General features: G+C 32.3%; 1 protein-coding gene across 1 annotated transcript; it reads left to right on the top strand.

Annotated features, from left to right (window-relative positions):
• Positions 1–2094: 2094 nt before the first annotated feature.
• On the top strand, positions 2095–21215 carry LOC125063953 (cadherin-23). The gene is made up of 24 exons (XM_047670687.1): positions 2095–2266; positions 7293–7503; positions 7823–7966; positions 8135–8283; positions 9028–9156; positions 9354–9572; positions 10051–10263; positions 10482–11306; positions 11524–11719; positions 11830–12133; positions 12481–13363; positions 13565–13750; positions 14154–14328; positions 14457–14576; positions 14972–15192; positions 15323–15449; positions 15743–15918; positions 16269–16389; positions 16520–16686; positions 16962–17272; positions 17420–17480; positions 17759–17919; positions 18039–18292; positions 19714–21215. The coding sequence occupies exons 2-24, from the start codon at positions 7293–7295 to the stop codon at positions 19809–19811; spliced, it is 5451 nt and encodes a 1816-aa protein (XP_047526643.1). The 5' UTR covers positions 2095–2266; the 3' UTR covers positions 19812–21215.
• Positions 21216–21958: the final 743 nt, after the last annotated feature.

The raw sequence follows: 21958 nt of genomic DNA, 5'->3' as shown, positions 1-21958 counted from the left end.
TCATTAACTTACGAATTAATCTATTCATTTTTCTTGCCAATATGTTATCAAATCTAGGAAGAAGACTTATTTTAGTTTCTTTATAACTGTAGCATCGTTTTGAAACTGCGAATATTTGTTATTCAGATGACAACCCACACATGTATTATAGAGGAACTCCTTAATGTTTTACTTATTTTATTAAAGAGTTATTGTACATAATTAAGGTGCAAGTGTGCACGAATTTTTACTAGTTTCATTATGTCTAGTTTACAATAAAACATACATTCATTGATTGCAGCAATTGACTTAGTACCTCTATTTAAAAGTTCACGATAAAAGTACCTAGTGATTAGAGAAAATAACTACAAGTATATATAAACCCATTCATTCGTTCAAACTGATCATTCGCAAAAAAAAATAAAATAAGTACAACTATCGGCACTTAACTTTTAATAAGCTTAATCAAAATATTTGATTTTTCGGTCATCTCTTCAGAAAAGTTGCACACGATACGAGTTCTAACTCTGTAGACTTATCGTATGAAAAAGTGGTCTCAAGCATTTTAAAAAGAGTAAACCTAATTTAACAATAAAAAGTTTAAGGAATTTGACTACTTCACATTAAGAGTGCTTGAATAATGTCAATATTTAACATCTTTAGCTAGGCGGTACAGGATAAGGATGCACGTGACATTCAAACATAAATGATAATATCTTCCTGACCGAAATTGGTCACGGTAGCCATGGCGACCAGCCTACTACACAGGATACATTGTAGTGCTTGAGTGTGTACACAAACACGGATGCACTCTAATGATCTGATAGGACTGTAAGTCCGACACGACCGGAGTGTTCAGCCGCAGGACCAACGCCTTTGCGTGCTTTTCGACCCAAGTTAGTGTACAAAATTCAAATTATTAAATATTCCCTAGACCGACAATGCCATGCCATCATCTTTGGGAACTTATATGTTGTGTTCTTTGTGGATATTTTTTTTTAAATATTGGTAAGCGGATGAACAATTGTTATGATACCTGGTAAGTAGTCACCACCAGCTATAGACACCAGCGCAGAGAGAATCATTAACTATTCCTTACATCGACAACGCGCCACCATCTTTGGGAACGAAGATGGTTTGTACTTTGTGCCTATTTTCTTTTAAATATTTACAAACAGGCGAGCAAAAGGTATGGAATCTGATGGTAAGTGGTCACCAACGCCCACAGAGACTGGCGCTGTAAGAACCATTCCTTACGTAGCCAACGCAATCTTAGGGGTGCCTGTAGTTATACTGGCTCATTCACCCGTCAAACCGGAACATGACAGTACTAAATATTGCTATGTGGCGGTAGAATATGTTATGACGGGTACCAATCCATAAAACTGGCACACTCATTCTTCAAATCGATAAGCAACAACACCAAGTATTTCTGCTACACGGCAGAATATATGATAGGTTGATAGTACCTAATCAGCAGACTTGCACGAAACACTGCTACCTAATTGTGTTATTTAACTCTAAATCATAGTGCTAAAAGAAACGCCTAAATTACACTAATGCTAAAAAATTGAGTACCTTATGCCATAAGATAAAGCAAATGCTTTTGCTGTGAAGTCGGACAAGTTTGTGTTATACTCAGGAAGCTTTGTCGAACATTTCATCCGGTTTATTTTAACGTATAGGGGAAATGCGTGAACGTCAACATCGTAAAATATTTAATATATCAGCCCTATTTAATAATAAAAAAGCAACATATATATTTAATATTTCCAAAAAGACGAAACATATATGTAACAAACTTATTCAAAGATCTATCTAGGTATATACAATAATTATTTCGCTCCCATGACCTTATAAATGCAACTATTTCACTCGCCATTATAAACATGACCCAACCATAAGACTATCTCTTTCCAACTATAGTAATATACAATTTCTATCTCAGCTCACATCTTAAGAGAATACCCCGTTACTTTTACCTGTGCAAAAAGGCGCTATCTGCAATGGCTTGAGGAGCATGCGAGAATATATAGTTGTCTCTTTTTGGCTTGTATAGCAAGCGTATATGCGTGAGAGAGTTTAATACACAACAAATTGCGTCTCAAGGACCGGTGGTGCAAGTTTTTGACAGAATGTTATTAACTAAGCGGAGTTGACTTCGATGTTTGTTGGACGAAAGATGGATTTTTTTAAATAATTATTACGTATTTGTTTTATATAATGTGTTTAAACGTTTTTGTGTAAAATGTGATTGTGATATGAGTTTTGTGATATTCGGACAAAGGTACGTATTTGGGTTATAACAGTAATATGACAGTTAGGTAAAGGTGCGTGTATACGGAACTTTCTTTGCGTAACGTATTGGTTAGTCATCAAGGTTATATTGTAGTATAAGATTTAGTATTGACACAAAAATGCCACTTTAGGAGAGAATCCGGCATATAAAATATCAGTATATAATAAATTATATACAAACCTTGAGTTATTCAAAATAAAGATAAAAACATATGTATGAGTTATGACTCTTCCAATTGACACTCATTTCATTTTCTTGATAATATCCAGAGATAAATAAATATGAATACATTTCTATCTTAGTGATTCTTTGTGGTCTTTCATTATTATTTCTTGTATATTTTAATTAATAAAAACTAGTTAAAAACCAATACTTCGCACGCGTTGAACTCTTTATATCTGATATGAGCTCAATTCACTTGCTTGCTTACATCGTATTAGAAGTAGTAGGTAATTATTATAAAATATTTTCCTAATTTTAAATAATAATTAATTATAACTTTAATTGTTATTTGGTAAAAAATTTATTCAGAACTTTGTGCAAAGTGATAACTGTTTATTGTACAAAATTTTAACCAATGAATTAAAAATAAATCTTGCTAAAAAAAATATTATATCGAGGAACATCCAATTTACACAATTCTCACGGCACCATTGTCTACAGTTCACTGACTTGGAGGCCGTTACGAATGTGTTCATGGTGTACATAAACATAGGTCTGATACAAATTAATAAATTAGTAACAATTACAAAAAGTGGAGGTTGACTAAGGTAACACAATTTGCTTTTTATAAAGATTTTTATTTACTTGAGAAGACAAGTACGTTATGTTACCCCTGCATATTACCGCTCATAGTCAAAGCATTTTCCAAGCAACCAGTAGTTGGCGAACATTACCTTAGATAAAAATGTCAAATCATTTTTTTAACCAGTTAACTTTTTTATATATTTATACACATATATGCAAATCAAATATATGTTTGATTAGTTAATTAGTTTTTAATAGTTGGTATATACAAACTCTATTCCAACCACAAGAGGAAAAAGCTAAATAAACAACATTTGACAGCAAATTGACGCGATATCATTGGTTGAGAGCTCGACTAATCTATGATATTCACTAGGGATATGCGAAAAAATGGCGTTTTGAACGTCGACGAAACTGTTATCGCAATTTTGGAAGTAAAATTAAGGTGGATATAGGTAGTCAAGTGTAATAGTATTGTATTATAAATAAAGATATATTAAACATAACGTCTTAGTTACTATTAGTGCACAATATAGCTGAGTTATTAGCAAATCGCATGAAAGACGTATATCTGTTTTGTTTATCTTTATTCCTACTTCGATTGGAATAGGCTATAAGTCACTCATCATGTTATGTCGTGTGAAAATTAAACAGTACGTCGGTATCTACTACGTGAATTTTCGCTGAATATGCGGGTATCCATTATATGAAAAAATATTACTCTGCGAAATGAGTCATATTCTATTTTATGGCTAATACAAACAAAGGACAACAAAAATATACTTTTATAGTTATGAGGAATTTCCTTGTATCTTTAATTTAGCTTGGATACTCATGTTTTTCCACATACACAAATCTTTCTTAATGTTTATCTTTGTTTCATTACATTAATTTTATATGTTAACATAATGTAAACACGACTTAAAAAAACTCCCATAGTGCTTAAATAGTGTTTTCGCTTACAATTTAATCAAGGTCCATGATTTTTATTCAATAAACTCTAATTTTATCGAAGATGATACCAATGTTCGTATCATGAGGCTATTAAATAATTAAGTGTTGTTCTAAATTTAAAAACTGAAATGATTTGTATTCATTTTTTATTTTAGTAAGTCATAGGACCGAATGTTTTAAATGATGGTATGACAAATTTCTCTTATAGATAGTGAAACTTAGCAGTATAAGGCACTTCTTACAAAACTAATGCGCTGCTAATCATAGAATCGTAGCTATTATATGCTTTAAGCCTGTAATTAAACTATGTTAATACTTTGAAAAAAACATTAACATTTAATAGGGACTGAGCAAAGCTCTGCGACAACTACTAAGTATTATAATACCCACCTAGAAAATTTTGCGCAAAGGTCAAAGTACTAAGCATCGGTAAAAAAATCATGCCTTTTGCGAGTAACCATAAAGGCACATTTTCCATTCGACATAGTTGTTTATAAAGAAAGAGATATTTAAGGTTCCGTATTTACTTGAGAATGGTAGGTACAATGAAATAAAAAAGGCTTTCAAAGATTGTTCCGCGCTGCTGTTTTTTTTAGTTTGTATTTTTATTGAAATATCGTATTTTAATGACGCGATTGCTTTCGGAATATTTTTGGAATAAAAATATTATTTGACATTTAAATCCATGTTTATATATTTTTTATTATTTATAAGTTTACGTAGGCAGACTGACACATAAACCACCAGGATGTAAATGGAAACAACCGCCCATGGACATTGGTATGGTAAGAAATATTAAACATAGAATACGCCAATGCGCCACCAAACTTGGGAACTAAGATGTGATGTTCCTCGTGCCTGTACACTGGCTCACTGACTCTTCAAACTGGAACAAAAAAATACTAAGTACTGCTGTTTAACCATATACTAAGTGAAGAATGGTGGGTGTACACTGTATATAGGTAAGAGGGCTCGCACAACGCCCTGTCAGTAGGGTTATTATTTAATAATAATTTGATAAATATTATTATTGTATATAAAGCGGACTTATTATGAATGTAACATAATGAAACAGCTTAAAATATTTTAGTAGGCTAATTAGGTGTTCATTCAACGTAATTTATTTAAAAGATTTCCTGGATAATTACATGATTTTGACATGATATGATTATAATGATATATCTCAATAAAAATAAATAATAAGGATTTATTTTGACAATCGTAACTTTTTAAATAATAATTATTTAACGTCAGGTCAATAATACCGATAATAGAATACAACCATGCCGTTTCGCTTCGAGGTGTGCATGTTGATTGACGCGTTAAAGAAATGTTTCTGTAAGCGGTTGCGACATGCATATTTTTATATTAAAAATTAAATACTACAAATATTTTCGATAATATTTTTTTGACTTGACTATATGTATATAATTATTAATAATTATTTATAGTCAGTGTCACTCGGGATACAAAATCCTTTTTGGGCAGTCATTTAAAAATACTATAGAAATTCGATAGACGTGTTTAATTTATAATGAACTGAACCAAGTGATAATTTGATATCAGAGTAAGTTGCTTACAAATGAGGAAATATAAGACGTGATGTAAAATGTATACGCAGCAAAACTTAAAAGAACGCAGGTGACACAATCTTATACTCATACATAAATAACATACCTATTTATAGCTTAATGGAATTCGCTACGATAGGATTACCAGATGTTAAAAATGTGTGTGATTGCATTTACTATAGTAGAGTACAGTGATAGCCTGTAAATGTCTATTCTAGCTTTTGGGCTAAGACTAAGGAGAAGGTTTGGAGTTTATTCCATCACGATGGTGCAATGCGGTTTGGAAGATACATTTGTGGAAGATTTTCATCGGATAAATAAGTAATCCCTCGCGATGTTAACCTATTGCCACCTCTCTATCATAACAACCTGACCCTACTAGGGAATATATTGTGTGTTATTTACCAAAAAAAGAAACCATTATCCCGTGTCTAAATAAAATTACCTACTAACGATGATAAAAATGTTCGTTACACTGTGCAAGACTTGCAAATAATAGTTCTACACTTATCTTTAGTAAAATTATATATAGCTAGATAAGATGTATAAGTAACGGACGAAATATACAGGTAAACAATGGCTTCTACGTCGATAAAAAACCACATTGACCACTATGTAACCAAAGAATACTAACTATTACTCCGACGCAACTGAACAAAATGAGTGCAAGTTCTGACCGAAACGCCACTCTCTTGATTAGAACTTATTGCAAAACCACAGCATTTTCCAATAATTAACCGACTGCTCTTAATTTAGGGCCGGTTATATTTAATAGTAAATTAGCCAAATCTAGGCGAGTGTTTCTATAGTTCGTGTATTTACTTGGTTTCAAAGAAAGAACGCTACATTATATTATTTAAAAAAAAAACAGATATTTTTTCTTTAATTTTAAATTTCTGATTGAATAACAGCGGATTGGTCAGACAGTAATAATAAGAGAAAAATCACCGAATTTCGACAAAATTGTCAAATCAATATTATTAGCAATCAAATAAGAGCATAACGTAATGTTATAAATATTCACATATTACAAAACATTTATTTAATAAATATTTATCCATCACACGACACTCAAATGTTCCTTAAAATAATCATCGTGTTTGACTGTATATTACCAATATTTTAATTTGAATTTGGAATATCATATTATGGTTTTATCGATTGAATACCATTTAGTAAACAACTTAGGAAGCCAACTTATGTAAAGTTATGTTAAATTTCCATATGCATCCAAGGGTCCGTTACTTGTGCGACAAGTGATGGAATTGTGCCACTTTCAATTCTAGTCAACAAAATACCGGTTATGCGCTATAATGACAAGGCCAAGATATATGATTTCCTCCGGGTCTATCAAACAATAGCTATTTTAAATGCATTGTAATTACACATTCATAATTCGACAAATTAAATAGTAAGAATAGTTCCGCAGTTTGTTGATATTTTAGTAACGACTTCTTGACCTGTTTCGTCGACTTTGTTAACTTGTATTTTCTGTTTTATTATATATAGGTATATGTATATACTTTATACAAAATAAAAATAAAAAAATTATTAAAAATCCGACTTCTCCGTTTACTATGATTATCGTTGTCTTCGAAAGTACATACTTTTAACAATCTTAATGTGCTGAAATATTTATAGTAAATAATTTTATAATGAACTTATCTATTGTTATTTTAATGTAATTGTATTTACCATAAGTTATATTACAGCTAGTAAACACGTCATTTTTATTTTTCTAGATGGCTGAAATACTTCTTCAACGACGGAAAGTGGCTGCAGTGCTAATCGAACCAAATCCTTTGATAATATTGTTGATTATTTCTTTGTTACAACTATGTGTGGCTCAAGTTATAAACAGAGCGCCTCATTTTATCCCGCAAACTGGAGATATGTCTAAATTTAGTTTACCTGAGAATACTCCTGTAGGAACGCCAGTATATCACTTAAAAGGTAAATAAATATTAGGTATATAAATGTAATTTGAATTTTGACTGAATTGAAATTCTGATTGTTTTTTCTTTTGAAGACCTGAAAGGTCCGGTCAATTATCAAACTCATAATACCTTTTAATTTTTTTTTAACAGAAGAATTAATTTTAGAAGTGTATTAAGAAAGTATTCTATTAACAACTTGGCAGGAAGCTTTGAACAAGTTCCCATATATTCACGTTCTCTGTGACTGCTGCTCTGATAATTTGGTCATAAAACTTATGTACTAGTTGTTAATTCCTTTTTTTGTTTAGACATAACTAATATTTTATTATATTTAGGCATAGATCCAGAAAATGGTCCATTAAGGTATTCCATATCGGGGCAGTACTTTAGTGTGGATTCTGCAACTGGCGTCGTCACATTGGCTAAGTCTTTAGATAGAGAGGAGCAATCAGCTCTAGAAGTCATAATCAGTATTACAGGTTTGAACCTAAAATGTTATATTTACATACTTTAAAGTAAAATTTTATTATTAATACATATTAAATTATTTTATGATTCTGTTTTAGACGTTGCTCTAGCCTTTGATTGTTATTGCTTGTTGTTTTCAATCAAACCAAAGAATTAAAAATTAAAATTAAACATTTCAGATGAAGGCATGGAAGACACCGAACCCAATACAGTATCTCTTCGACGTGTCATCCCCGTGAAAGATGTGAACGACAACCCGCCTATATTTCACAACAGGCCCTACATAGTCAATATAAGTGAAGCAACCGCTGTTGGAACTGAAATCGAGGTGAACTTTTCAATTTTCCAATTGCTATGCGATATTCGAAATAATTTAATAACATTTCAAAATAAAATACAAAATCATTAATGGTGTATACAAAGTAAAATTTGTAGCTGATGTTGATCGCGATTTCCGAAGTTCCTTGTATAAACTTCTTGATATTAAAGAGTTTTTGGGTTATTTTGTGTCTAAAGATTTTCAGTAGCAGGATAAAGTTTTAAAGATGGTAGTTTTAAGATGCCAGTAAAGTACGTAAAGCCGTTGGTACTGTGTCTGAACTATCTTAGATCGTATCGTACTGACGACTATTGGAATATGAAATTAAGAGAATAAAGATTGCGTCTATGCTTGTAGACAGACTTGTGCAATTTGTTTCGTTCTGCCAAGTTGGCTGTTCTCCATTGTGAATGCCTACACTATATGAAATAGGTTATGAGAACATCATTTTATGCCACTAGTATTCATACGTGGCGTTACTAAAAACGTTGATATATTATTTTTCAAAAACAAGCTTTTATTGAATGCCCTTACTGAACCAAATAAAATTTTGTATATCTTTTTTTGTCACCACCACCAAATGTGATCAAAATTTAATCAAAGCTTAATAGTTTTAGTGGAATTGGTATAATATATATTCAGTTATAAGATTTGACCCACACATTTAAACAGGCGAAGTTTTATAAAATATTGTAATTTAAAAAATGTACTTTCAACACTAAGAACTCGTGAAAATATTATTTTTATCTATAGGTATCACCGAAAATAACAGTGACGGATCGAGATGAAGGTGAAAATGCAAATATAAAAGTAATATGTTCTGCCAAAGAAAGAGGAAGCGATGCTGAAGCATGTTCCGTCTTCAGAATTGTTACAGATATGGTAAACATTTAAAGTTCATTTGGTACAAATTTCTACAATAAAGGTTGAAATGACAATTTTTTAATGTATATAATAATAATAATTGCATGGTTTTTATTTCATATATATTTAGGAATCAACAATGATATAAACTAGATAAGAATATCACGTGCTAGGAAAAAAATCTGCAGGTTTTAATTCATTCGGTCATTTTAAAGGTGACACCAAACGAATACCAAGTCAGAATCTTCCTCGCGAAACCACTTGACTTTGAAAGTCGATCAGCTTACATAATATCGCTGGAGGCTTCGGACGCATCTGACAAACCTCTTCGAGCCACAGCTAGTGTATCAACAGCTATACGAGATGTGCAGGACCAACCTCCGGGGTTCGTGAATGCGCCATATTCTGCAACAGTTGCTGAAAATACTCCACCTGTAAGTATTGAGAAAAGTTAATCTTGTAGATCTTGTAATAATCCAATATTTAATTAATAATAAGCATCTTACACCGTTTATTAAAACTGCATGAAAATACACTTGGCACACTATTACGGATTCTGACATTTTTTAGCTTGTATGTTAATGTCGAACATCCATTAGTGTATAAGCATAACCTTTGGCAATTAACGAAATCGCTTGACCAAAAATCCTATCGCTCTTAAGACACCTAATCTATTACAATCTTAGAAGGAATAAAGATAAACAAACCTTTTATTTTCACATTTCATGCTACTTGCAACCGTTTTGCTATATTAGTCAGTACAAAGGGTTATGAATTAATAAATTGTAATATATTATCAAAAAGATTCAGGCAATCCTTTTACCGTGGCAAGATTCGATTAAAGTAGTTGACAAAATTAGTTATTTTAATGTTTTTTTCTGTGACATTTGTTATATCAATTTTTTTTTATAGAACACAAGCATAATGGAAATCGTAGCCAAAGACGGGGACACGGCCAACCCACGTCCCGTGTTGCTGACTTTAGAGGGCGACATATTACACTACTTTAAGCTGGATCCGGAAAGGTCTATAGGAAGAGCCACGCTGGTGACAACGGATGTTCCTATAGATAGAGAGAGCGATGTAGTTGTGCAAAATGGAGGCGTTTATAGTTTTTACGTAAAGGTAAGACGTTGTTACATATTATAGCTTCAGCAGTAACTTAATTATTACAGAACACAATTTATACTAAATAGCACACTTTTATGGTGTATCTTGTCTTTAGTTTCTATAATTACTAAAATAATTTTAGTTGATTTTCCTCTATCAACCATAAATAACATGAAAATACTACAGTTTCTTATGTAATATAGATAACTAAAATTTTGATTTATTTTTTACAGGCAACAGAATTAATTAACAATGAAGTGCCATCCGATTCCACAGTTATTCCTGTGACAATAATAGTGACAGATGTTGACGATCATATACCCCAATTTAATCGAGATTTATTCGACATTTCGATACCTGAAAATATTGAAAACGGAAGTCCAATCCCAGGTCTATCGATATATGTTGAAGATAATGACTTAGGGCATAATAGTAAATATGATTTAAAGTTACGCAATGTTTTTAACTCTGAAGACGTATTCTCCATTAGTACAGACCACGGTGAAGGAAGAACTCCTATTAGCATAAAAGTAAAGGATTCATCTAAATTGGATTATGATATCGAGGACGAAGATAAACGATTGTTTAATTTCGATATTGTTACCTCAGTAAACAATAAAGAACTTTCATCTGCGAGAATAAATATCAAATTACTGGATGTTAACGATAACGCTCCTGTGTTTGACGAACCACAATATAAATTTAACGTGTCCGAAAGTGCTCCAGTTGGTTTTAAAATTGGTGATGTACAAGCAACAGATAAAGATTATGGTATATTTGGAGAAATTGAGTATTCTCTTACGGGATTTGGATCACATTTATTTAAGACTGATAAAAATAGCGGGGGCTTATTTGTAGCAAATATATTGGATTATGAAACACAAAGAAGTTATAGTCTAACCCTGTTTGCAAAAGATGGCGGTGGGAAAGGGACAACTACGAGTATTTTCATTGATGTTCTAGACGCAAATGATAATGCACCTATTTTTGAAGCTTCGGAATATAGTCGTACTATCAGAGATGGTGCTACTACTTTTGAACCACAGCTAGTTGTGCGGGTAACCATTTTTTTTTTAGATAATTATACGATCAGTCTTCATGTTGTTAATAAAATAACTTTTTAGTATATTTTATATTAATAGTGTGTATTTTTTATGCCAATGTAAAAAATACTAGATTATATATAGTTATTATTGTTTAAGTTATTGTCTTCTTGTAGTCAAATATCCTCTATAATTGTTTGGCATAATTATTTACATGAACTCGATATTTTAGGCAACTGATCTAGATGGTCCGACTCAAGGTGGTGGACGAGTACGATATTCTCTGGAGTCAGACAATAGCATCGCACACAAAGGAAAGGTGTTTGCAATTGATGAAGATACAGGAGAGATCACTATTATGAACAAAGTGGAGACGATGGACACTCCAAGAGGTCAATACGAATTGGTGGTTAGAGCTACTGATTACGGTTAGTTAATGATTAAAATAAAAGTGATTAATTGAACACTACATTTATATAAATATGTTATACTTTTAATTATATTTCCTATCTTTTGTTTTAATAAAACACGTTTTTAGGAAAACCAACGAAATTTAACGAAACGAAAGTTTATATAAGGGTAGGTGTTCCTGGTAATCAGCGACCAACATTTAAAGGAAATTATCACAATTACAAATACATAGTCAATCAACGAAATCCAGAAAGCAATGAAGATTTTACATTTGATCTTAATCCGATGAATTATAAAGCTAGTATTAGAGAAGATGCCTCACCTGGACAAAATGTTACTACAGTTGTAGCGAGTGACCCTGATGGCTTGGACGATCTATTAACATATCATATTGTATCTGGCTCTAAAGATAATTTTGTAATTAATGAGCGGTAAGAACCAAGTATATATATACATATATATTTTAAGTAGTTTAGGCCAGTGGACGGGCAAAGGCAATATATATCGTTACATCGCCCATCTGACAGTTAGTAGTTACCGTCGTTAAGAAATATTAATATTCCATCCTAAAAAGCAATTCTAAGTTTTGCTCTTTGGCGGTAGAATATCTAAAGAGTGGTTGGTTGAATCTTGAACAAAGCCGTACCACCAAGTAAAAAATAATTTCAATGCATAGTTATAATATGTATACTACTTATAATATATTATGTTGACTTTTGCACCATTTCATTTCATTTAACATTAAAAAAAATTAAATAATAAATAATATATTTTACAGGAGTGGCTTGATAACTGTTTCTAATGATTCAATTCTCGATCGAGACGTAAATCCAGACCGCTACGAAATAATAGTTTCTGCGGTAGACAGTGGTATACCAATTCCAGAAACAGCAACAACTACTGTCTTTGTAACCATACTGGATGTTAATGATAAATCTCCAAAATTTAACGTTACTGAATCAACAACATATATATCTGAAAGAACTAGAGTAAATGATGTTGTAACTAAAATTGGTGCTTATGACTCAGATTTAAATGCAAAACTTAAATTTAGTCTCATTGAACCGATAAAAGCATTTTCAAAAGCAGGCGTCCAACTAAAATCGAATTCACCATATGATTACAAAAATATTTTTAAAATTGATGAAGATTCTGGTGAAATATTAGTTAATGGTAAGCTAGATTATAGTCAAATGTCTATAATAATTCTTACTGTAAAAGTATCGGATATCAATGCAGAAATAAATAAAGACAAACAATTTGCTATGATGGAACATACAATATATATCCAACCGTATGCAGATAAAAATCCACAGTTTACAAATCCAGGCTGGACTAGCTCTAATCCTGTAATACATCATAAAGTAAAAGAGGATCAACCTATTGGAAGTACCGTCCTTGTACTAATGGCAGAAGATCCAACATCAGGTCATATGGTGTCTAATTTCAAAGTAATAAATTCACAGACTGGTTTATTACAAGTAGATCCTTTGAGCGGGCAAGTAGTTTTGACTAAACACCTGGATTACGAAGAGTTGACTAATCCAAATTTGACCCTTACTGTTCAAGCTACCAGTAACGATGGTAGTAAACATAGCACAGCCAAAATAATAATAGAAGTTGTGAATTTAAATGATATCGCGCCAGTGTTTGATAAAGAGGTATATTTTTTATTAGTAACATTTGAATCAGTTTTATTATATATAATACAAAACATGTGATAGATGTAACGATTCATTTTCTAGAACCTTAATAATGCTTCTTTCTTTTTACTTATGTTGCTATATTTATGTGTATGCAAATTTTTTAAAATACTGGAGTAAAATAACTTTTTTGTAAACTGTTTATAATTTATATTGCAGCTTTATAAAGTGAGTGTTCTAGAATCAATTAAACACCCAGATCAGATAATAACAGTGAAAGCTGTAGACAACGATGCAGTTTTAACTGAGGAGGATAAAACAAGCGGGTACGCTGATGTACGTTATACATTGAGAGGAGACAATGCCGAACTGCTTACTATTAACAATGTTACGGGAGTAATTAAGGTATAATCAAAATTAAGAAAAAAACATAATTCTAAATATTGAAAGTACTGTCAGCTAAGATCTTGAAAATCATTTAACCTGACAAATTAGTATTGTTTTTGGATGACAATCAAACTGCTAGTTTTCAAGTGTGGTATTAAGTTGTGGTAATACGACCTAGTCTAAAAATATGCACAAAAAACGATCTGTAAGAGTATCATTTCTGTCCATAGAGCACAAATCGCGCTAATGTTTATGAATCAAATCAAGTTTTACATTGGTACATAGGTAGTACTCGTATTCTTTACTAAAAACTTCGGAAATATGAATAATGGATCGACAAACAATTTTGCTAAACATTCGAACAAATGAGTACAGTCAAATTAATTTTATAAGCTAATTAAATTGTAACTTGAATTTTTAGGTAGCCCCAAATAAAACGTTAGATCGTGAACGGCAATCTGTTCTCCGCTTAGAAGTGGAAGCATTCGACACACCTAAAGGTGGGGGTGATCGTCTTAAATCTGTAGCTACACTTCTAATAGACGTGTTAGACGTAGATGACAACACGCCGACCTTTGAGAAGGCTCTATATACAGGTAAATAGAAGCATTCCCTGAAAAAACATGCTAAAATTTTTATTTTTTTTAAATGTTATTAAGAAAACAAAATACATAATTAATATAAATTAGGTACAGTCGTGAAAATTATAAATTACTTGTTTTAGCTGTTGTACCAGAAAACGTCCCAGTGGGTTTTACAGTTACAAAGTTAACAGCAACTGACCCAGATGAAGGTCTTGGTGGTGAAATTAAATACGAATTCCTAGATGAAGGGGAAGCTAATGGTTAGTGATAAAGGTTTTAAATATTTTTAATAAATGATATTATAAATCATATAATATTATAGCTACAAAATTGCATATTATCCAGGATTCGTAAGCACAATGGTCTGTTGGAGTAACTTTAATGAAAACAATTTTTACACATCATCGTTTCATTCTTATTTTCGACAATATCTGGTTACAAGTTCATCTATTGAGTACAAGTACGGATTTTGCCAAATAATTTTCAACCCGATTGTTCTATTTGACGCCCACTGAATATAACATATAATATTTTTGAATTCGAAGTTATTTTACTTTTTAAATAATATTATTTCAGATTCGAATATATTAAGACAACAATATATTATGATGACAGCCTACTAGCGTTTTAATATTTAATCGTTATATTTTTAAAGGTTTGTTTGCTATCGATGGAGCCACGGGCGTGGTGAGCACGCATGCCGCACTTACAGGCCGCGGACGTACGGCGCCCTACCGTTTGCTGGCGGCTGCTACGGACGGCGGCGAGCACCAAGCGGTCGCATCGCTGGAGTTGTACGTAGGTGACGTCAGCGCTAACGATGGCGTACCCGCCTTCATCAGACCCACGCCCGGGGAGGAGCTTAGTGTTAGTGAGGTAAGAAAGTATGTCAGCTCGAAGACATAGCTTGAACGCAGCTAAATAAAAAAATAACCTAAACTATCTCAGATTTATGTAAACAATACATACTCAAAATTAAGCATCTAAATGTCAAATATTTATCCAGAATGCAACAATTGGCACGACGGTGTTTCAAGTGGTTGCGACCGACCCTGACGACCCCACGCAGCCTTCCGGGCAACTTATGTACTCCATACAACCAAGTAATGCTGACGCAAAAATATTTGCTATCGGTGAGTCTGGTATAATATCTTACATTTTTATATACGTCTAAATAGTCAAATCACTTTTTACTTTATGAAATAACACTTTATGACATATTTGTAAAATATATGATTTGTCAATTTATTATAATAGTAAGAGTTACTATCCTTTACTCTACATCAACGTGTAAAAACATTGCAAGTATACATGTATGTAACAAACACTTATAAAATATTTTACAAATATGTCATACAACTTTCGGATTATTTGTAACGCAGAAAAATACTAGTAAAATAAGTTTAACCATCCTATCACTCCCCAGATCCACACACAGGGCTAATAACGACACGTCAGACATTAGATCGTGAACGTCAAGCACAGTACACATTAGTTTTGGTGGCAGCAGACGGTGGGCGACCACCTCAACAAACCTCACGCGTAGTGCGTGTGCAGGTGGCTGATGTGGACGATCATCGACCGCGGTTCGCAAGAGCTCTGGTGAGGTTTTGATTATATTTATCTATTAGGTATAGTAAGTTTTATATAAAAAAATTTCTTCATTGAATTTAGAGAGATATATTCAAAGTTTCAATATTGTTCTGATGTGGAATTTGCAATATGATTATTCAAGTAGATTTTATTTAACAAACCTGCCAGCTAGGCATATTTTATTTTATAATCAAAGAACTATTGTACTGTTGTTCAAGTAACATAAATGTGCAAATATTCAAATTGACACGTTGATAATTAGAACTAGGTTAAAATAAGTTTATTAGATTTCTTTCATCAATCGATAAATATAAGTGAAGCTAAAATAAAGAATATTAAAATAATTTACATTTTTAAAGGACGATCCGCCAGTACTAATGTCTACGAATGAAGAAGTTCCAATTGGAACTGTGATTGGACAGCTTGAAGCTGTTGATGAAGATATTGGCGAGAATGCTGCTATAGATTATACCATAACAGGTAAATACAATAGCAACTGAATGACTGCCGATAAAGAATTCCAAACAAATATAATATGTTACAATATTATTTGATAAATCGCAAACATATATAACTTCAAGCTCTTGGTCAATTAAAATTTTTCTTGCAGCGGGCAATGAACTCGAATTGATAAAAATACAACGCACTAATGATAGTAAAGCACTTCTAATTGCGGCTGCGAGATTGGACAGGGAGGCTGTTTCAAGACAACTACTTACCGTAAAATGCTTCAAATATGGTACCAAGCCGAGATTGAGTAAATCTTATAATAGATTGGTTAGTATTTAAATTAATAATTAATCTTGAAACTGCTTAAATTGAAATTTACTAAGAATATCGTGTTTGTCGTGTTGTTATATTATGTTTATTATAGAAACCTAGACCATAGTAATCCTATTATAGATTTTTCCATCGTATCAGGATTTATTTGATATTTCCGAAATTCTTAATAAATGGTAATTATAATATATGGCATAATTCTATAATGTTTTGGTATGATCATTACTAAGAGAAAATATACTAAATCAGTGGTGTTATTTTTCCCCTTTCAGGATCCGACTGAAATCCAGGTGGTGATCAAGATACTGGATATAGACGATCACCTACCAGAATTCGAAAGCACCAATATGACAATCGGGGTCCGTCTTAACGTACCGGTAGATACAGTCATAGCCACAGTTAAGGCCATAGACAAAGATCCTGATGCACTCCTTATTAATTATAAAATCATAAACATGACTTTTGAGTCGCCTATAAAGTCGAAATCATCGAATAACGTAACTGATGTGATTTTAGTAAATAACGTGACAGGAGAAATTAAGATTATGAAAAATTTGATACATTACGCTGATGGTATATTCAGGTGAGTGAAGTTGGAAGCCTCTCTATAACGTTAAACGGTTATGAGTATGTATGCTCATACGTCATTCGTCGTAATTTTTTACCAATATATCACCGCTAAAGAAACATATATTGTAATATTTTGTATAATTTATTAATGCACTTTCAGATTAATCGTACGAGCTAACAATTCCAACGAAACAGACCGATACAGTGACCTTCAAGCTGAAGTAAGTAATATAATTATATAATTTTGTCAGCAGACGTTAATCAAATATATTAATTTGTTTAATTTAAAATGAACTAGTAAATATTACTAATTGTGCTGATTACCATTAATATTCTTCTATTGAGACAAGAATTTAATATCGAGATGAAGTAAATTTGAGCTCGAATAAAACTAATAAAGTTTTTTTCAAATGTTCTCAAAATTAATATATATAAAAATATGCCAACCATAACATACCTTACAATAACAATACCTTTATATTCCTATACAACCTTCAAGGTCGTAGTGGTGCGTGAGCGCGACTTGTTGAGGCTGGTTGTACCCGACGGACGGTCCCGCCTCGCTTCACTGAAGGAACAAATATCGAAAATTCTTGTACCTCGCAACTTAAAACTGCAACTACACGACGCTCCACATGCAGCTTTCTATGACAACGTTGGGTGAGTTTTTGTGCTCTTTAAATTTTAAATCTAGTATTTCACCGAGGTGTGTCCGAAATCAGGATACATCATCATTAAATTCTTATATTAATATATTATAACAATCTGTCATCGGACAGGCCGTGTTTTCAGTTGCGCAAGACGGACACGGGTGAGGCTCTAACTCCGAAGGCAACACGAGCCGCTATGCGGTCTGCGGGTGACGAGTTACAAGCGGTGCTACTCGAGCACGGTGTGCGTGGTGTAGCAGGCTGCGGGCCCACGCGCAGCACGCAGCACTCACCAGCACAACGCGCACTATTGCTTCTAGCTGCAGCATTGCCGCTAGCTGCGCTTACTGCTGTCATAGCGCTGTGCTGTCTGCGCTCCAGAGGTAAAACTAGATATACTGGCACGTGTGGTGTTTTGTGTGTGTATCAGAAGAATTAATTATTTGTTAAATCTACCTTAGTTTTAGTCAAGTTTATTAGTAACATATAAAGTTTACTATAATATATCGATAATAAATAATAAAACAAGTTGAACCCACGATGTTAAATCATGTAAAGCCTCCTCGAGAGCCGTGTTGATTTATTTTATTGTTATTAAGAAGCAATCGCATAGAAATACTCAAGCGTCTCAGATACTGATAGATTAGGTTCCTACAAGCTGCTGCTGTTGCGGATAGTTAGGAAATGGAAGAAAAAGAATAATATTCAGACGCATCATTTATTCAGAGGGGATGTTAAGTGAATACTAAAGATGCTCCCATTCGAAAGATTGATTTTAAGCAATATAGCATTCATCCTTATCCAATAAAGTACCTTAAATACATTGTGCATTATGGTGCATTGTGCATTATAGAACATTATAGCCCTTTACAGCATGTAATTTAAATGAATATTTTCGAACATATTACAGATTTAAAACGCAGGGACATAGCGGTTTAAATTGTCTAGTGACAGAAAAGCTGTGATCGTTGTACCTATATAAAATATAAATAAATTCTGAGTAAGTATATTTAGTATCAGCATTGCACCCATGCGAAGCCGGGGCGGGTCGCTTGTTAATTATAATTCATGAAATTTAAAAATACATTATAAATGTTCATGAGTGTGCAAATACTTCATGTTTAAAAAAGTCGATGATATAACGGGTTTTTTGCGATTGTAATTAAAGCGCGCACGGCAGCCGGCATCTATGCTGACACATCGTAATTAGTAAATATTTCTATTGTAATTTCAGTAGTTTAAGACGACATAATAAAATCACTTTTTATAATAATTCTCCAACAAATATATTTTTCTATAACTTCTAATCAACTCACTATTTCTAGTGACAGATCAATCTTTTTTAAAAAAAGAAGTATGTATATGTATTTGTGCGAGTATTAATAAAAAATAGTGTGCCAAATAAAATAATATTTATTAAAGTTTAACAAATTATTATACATCTAATTATAACATTAATTTTATAAATATATTATTATGTAGCAGTAGGTGTATTTAAAATAAATAGTTTCGATTATTATCGCACTTAACGTCAGTTTATTGAAATGTGCAGTTACACTCACCTGACGCGCTTGACTATTTCTGAAGACCATTTTTTACTATTCTGATGAGCTGCCCTAGACTCACGACCGTATGTAATGTGCTTATATATGGTGGAGGTTTTCATCGGGATGCAAGGAATCCCCCCTACTGTTAAAAGGCCGCGCTCGAGTACATTCCAAATTTCCTCATGTTTCCATACTATAATTAATTTTCACGAATTTTTTAAATGTGTTGTTTTAAGTGTTTTAAATGTTGTCTACAGCCAAGAGTCGCATGCGCGCCGCGCTCCACGCCGCGCATGACGTCCCGCCGGCAAGCCGCGCGCCGCGCCTGCTCGCCGAGCCACTTTACTCCACGTGACAACTCCTCCACAACACTTATACATAATATTGTCGTATATAGATTGCGTCGTTACTTGCCCACATCCCACATTTATACATAGATAATTATTTTAAAATTCAATGAGCCAATTCAAAAAAAACCTAACAAAGAATTTGCCCATTTTTATTAATTAAAAATGTATATTGCCGTTGAATATTTACTCGCTTAGATATATTTTCTTAATAATGAATTTAATATGTAATGAAAAAAAGAGAGAATTAAAAAAAATACATTTTACAAAAGTAAATTGAATGGTAACCCAAATTATATGTTGAATTGATATACTGAATGATTTACTCTTTTACAAATTCTATAAAAAGACGTAATTAATAATCTGTTCAATTAATTTCGTGTTTCGCATGTTTGAGTTAAGGCGGTATTTACCAAAGCATATTCGCTTAGCGATATTGCCTTGTTAGACTGATTGGGTGTATTCGTAAAATAACAAACACGTCGCATACACGTAACAATTTGTATGTGAGAGCACGTGAAAAAAGTCATACACAAGCCAACAGGACTATAAATATAAGGAGTACCTATAAACTATGCTACATGCCTCAAAAGCTACATAACTGTATAATTCTATAACTTCAAATTATAAATATAGACCAAGTCATTGATATATTATATTTTGTGTTTAAAAAAATAAAAAATTAACTCTACGAATTTATATTAATTGTAGTTCTAATAAAAAAATGTGTACCTTTATTAATAAATAGTAAATTTTTGTTTATATTTAACTACTGAAATCCATTTGGAATACATTTTTATTGTTTAAATAATTCATCAATAAATTTTAATGTATGTGTGTGTGCTTAGATTATAGGCAAACAACTGCGTTATATGAGTAATTGCTTCGAGTTTATGCCGTTTTCTTTGAACTCACTGTTTTAGGAATTAACGTAGAGCAATTTTTCAAGAACAAACCCGATCGTAAAGTGTCAGAAAGTGATATGCGACATTGATTACAATAATCGTATCACATAGAGGATACACGCATTGAAAACGCATATCACCGTCAATATTACGAATTACAATTTCACGCGTTAGATACGAAGTGAGCGCTTACGGAATAGCGCTGCAGGTGCGACTTACAGGCACATAGGGCTGCCAATCATACTTTATGAATATTAAATATACTTGATTTATAAGGTTACGAATTATACGAAATTATAAGATGTAATATAATAATTTTCATAGATTGTATGTTATTTGCTAAATGACCTTGAAAACGAAACGGTTCGTACAAATGTTTCTACAAATCTGAAGTAAACATATAATTGTGATAATTTAATAAGAGGTTAAGTCTAAGTCACAACAATATGAATATTTTTTTTTTATATTTCCTTAAGGAATTATTGTAAAACTTATCCTTGTATATAGAAAATAAAATATTGCTGTTTTACAAATTGTATTTTTTTCTTTTCAAACTTTCACTACCTACAACTATAATAATTTAATTATTTCTGCTGTGTTGGCAGTCATGTTTTAAATGTTAACATAGTTTGATATGTCATCTTAATATTATTACGTGAAGCTATAAATTTGTACCCCTTTTTACCCAAATGATGCGGACGGAGGTGTATAAAATTAGGCACTATTAAAGTTTACACTGATAAGATATGCTTTAGAAATACGTTAAAATAATAAAAATGAAACCCTACACACACTATAACTATATACTAATATACTATACGTTTATGACACACGTTTATCTACATAATATTGAATATGAAACATTCATAATTTACGTTCATACTGCCAATTACAATCCACGTCATGTCAGTTTTTTTTTTTCATTTGTTTTTTTTTTATTGTAGCATTGACCTGGTATCGTCTAGTTGAGCCCAATTTTTCCTATGTATATCTTTCGAATCAATGCATAATAATTATTTTATTTTATGTAACATTGAAAATTGAGTTCAAAACGAGCATGAATTAATTCAATTAATTAACATAAAAAATACGTTTTAACTTATAATAACTACTTCAAGGACAAGGTTCTGTACAATATTACGAACGAGGTGCTCCACCCGTTGCTAACCGGCCTATAACTAACCCGCGTTATAACTACGTTGATGCTGCGCCCCGAGAATTATAGCAGCGTGATATTATATCGTCCTTAA

The sequence above is a fragment of the Vanessa atalanta genome, chromosome 5, assembly GCF_905147765.1.
Source record: "Vanessa atalanta chromosome 5, ilVanAtal1.2, whole genome shotgun sequence".
NCBI classification, from domain to species: domain Eukaryota; kingdom Metazoa; phylum Arthropoda; class Insecta; order Lepidoptera; family Nymphalidae; genus Vanessa; species Vanessa atalanta.
The sequence above is the reverse complement of the archived record's forward strand: the minus strand, read 5'-3'. Positions and strand labels throughout refer to the sequence as shown.

What these genes read in the sequence shown, in the direction of transcription:
- LOC125063953 (XM_047670687.1), top strand. Translation starts at nt 7,293, where the DNA reads ATGGCTGAAATACTTCTTCAACGACGGAAAGTGGCTGCAGTGCTAATC. An exon ending in TTGCTGAAAATACTCCACCT is followed by an intron (nt 9,573 to 10,050) that starts GTAAGTATTGAG and finishes TTTTTTTTATAG; the next exon opens with AACACAAGCATAATGGAAAT. An exon ending in GCTTTCTATGACAACGTTGG is followed by an intron (nt 17,920 to 18,038) that starts GTGAGTTTTTGT and finishes GTCATCGGACAG; the next exon opens with GCCGTGTTTTCAGTTGCGCA.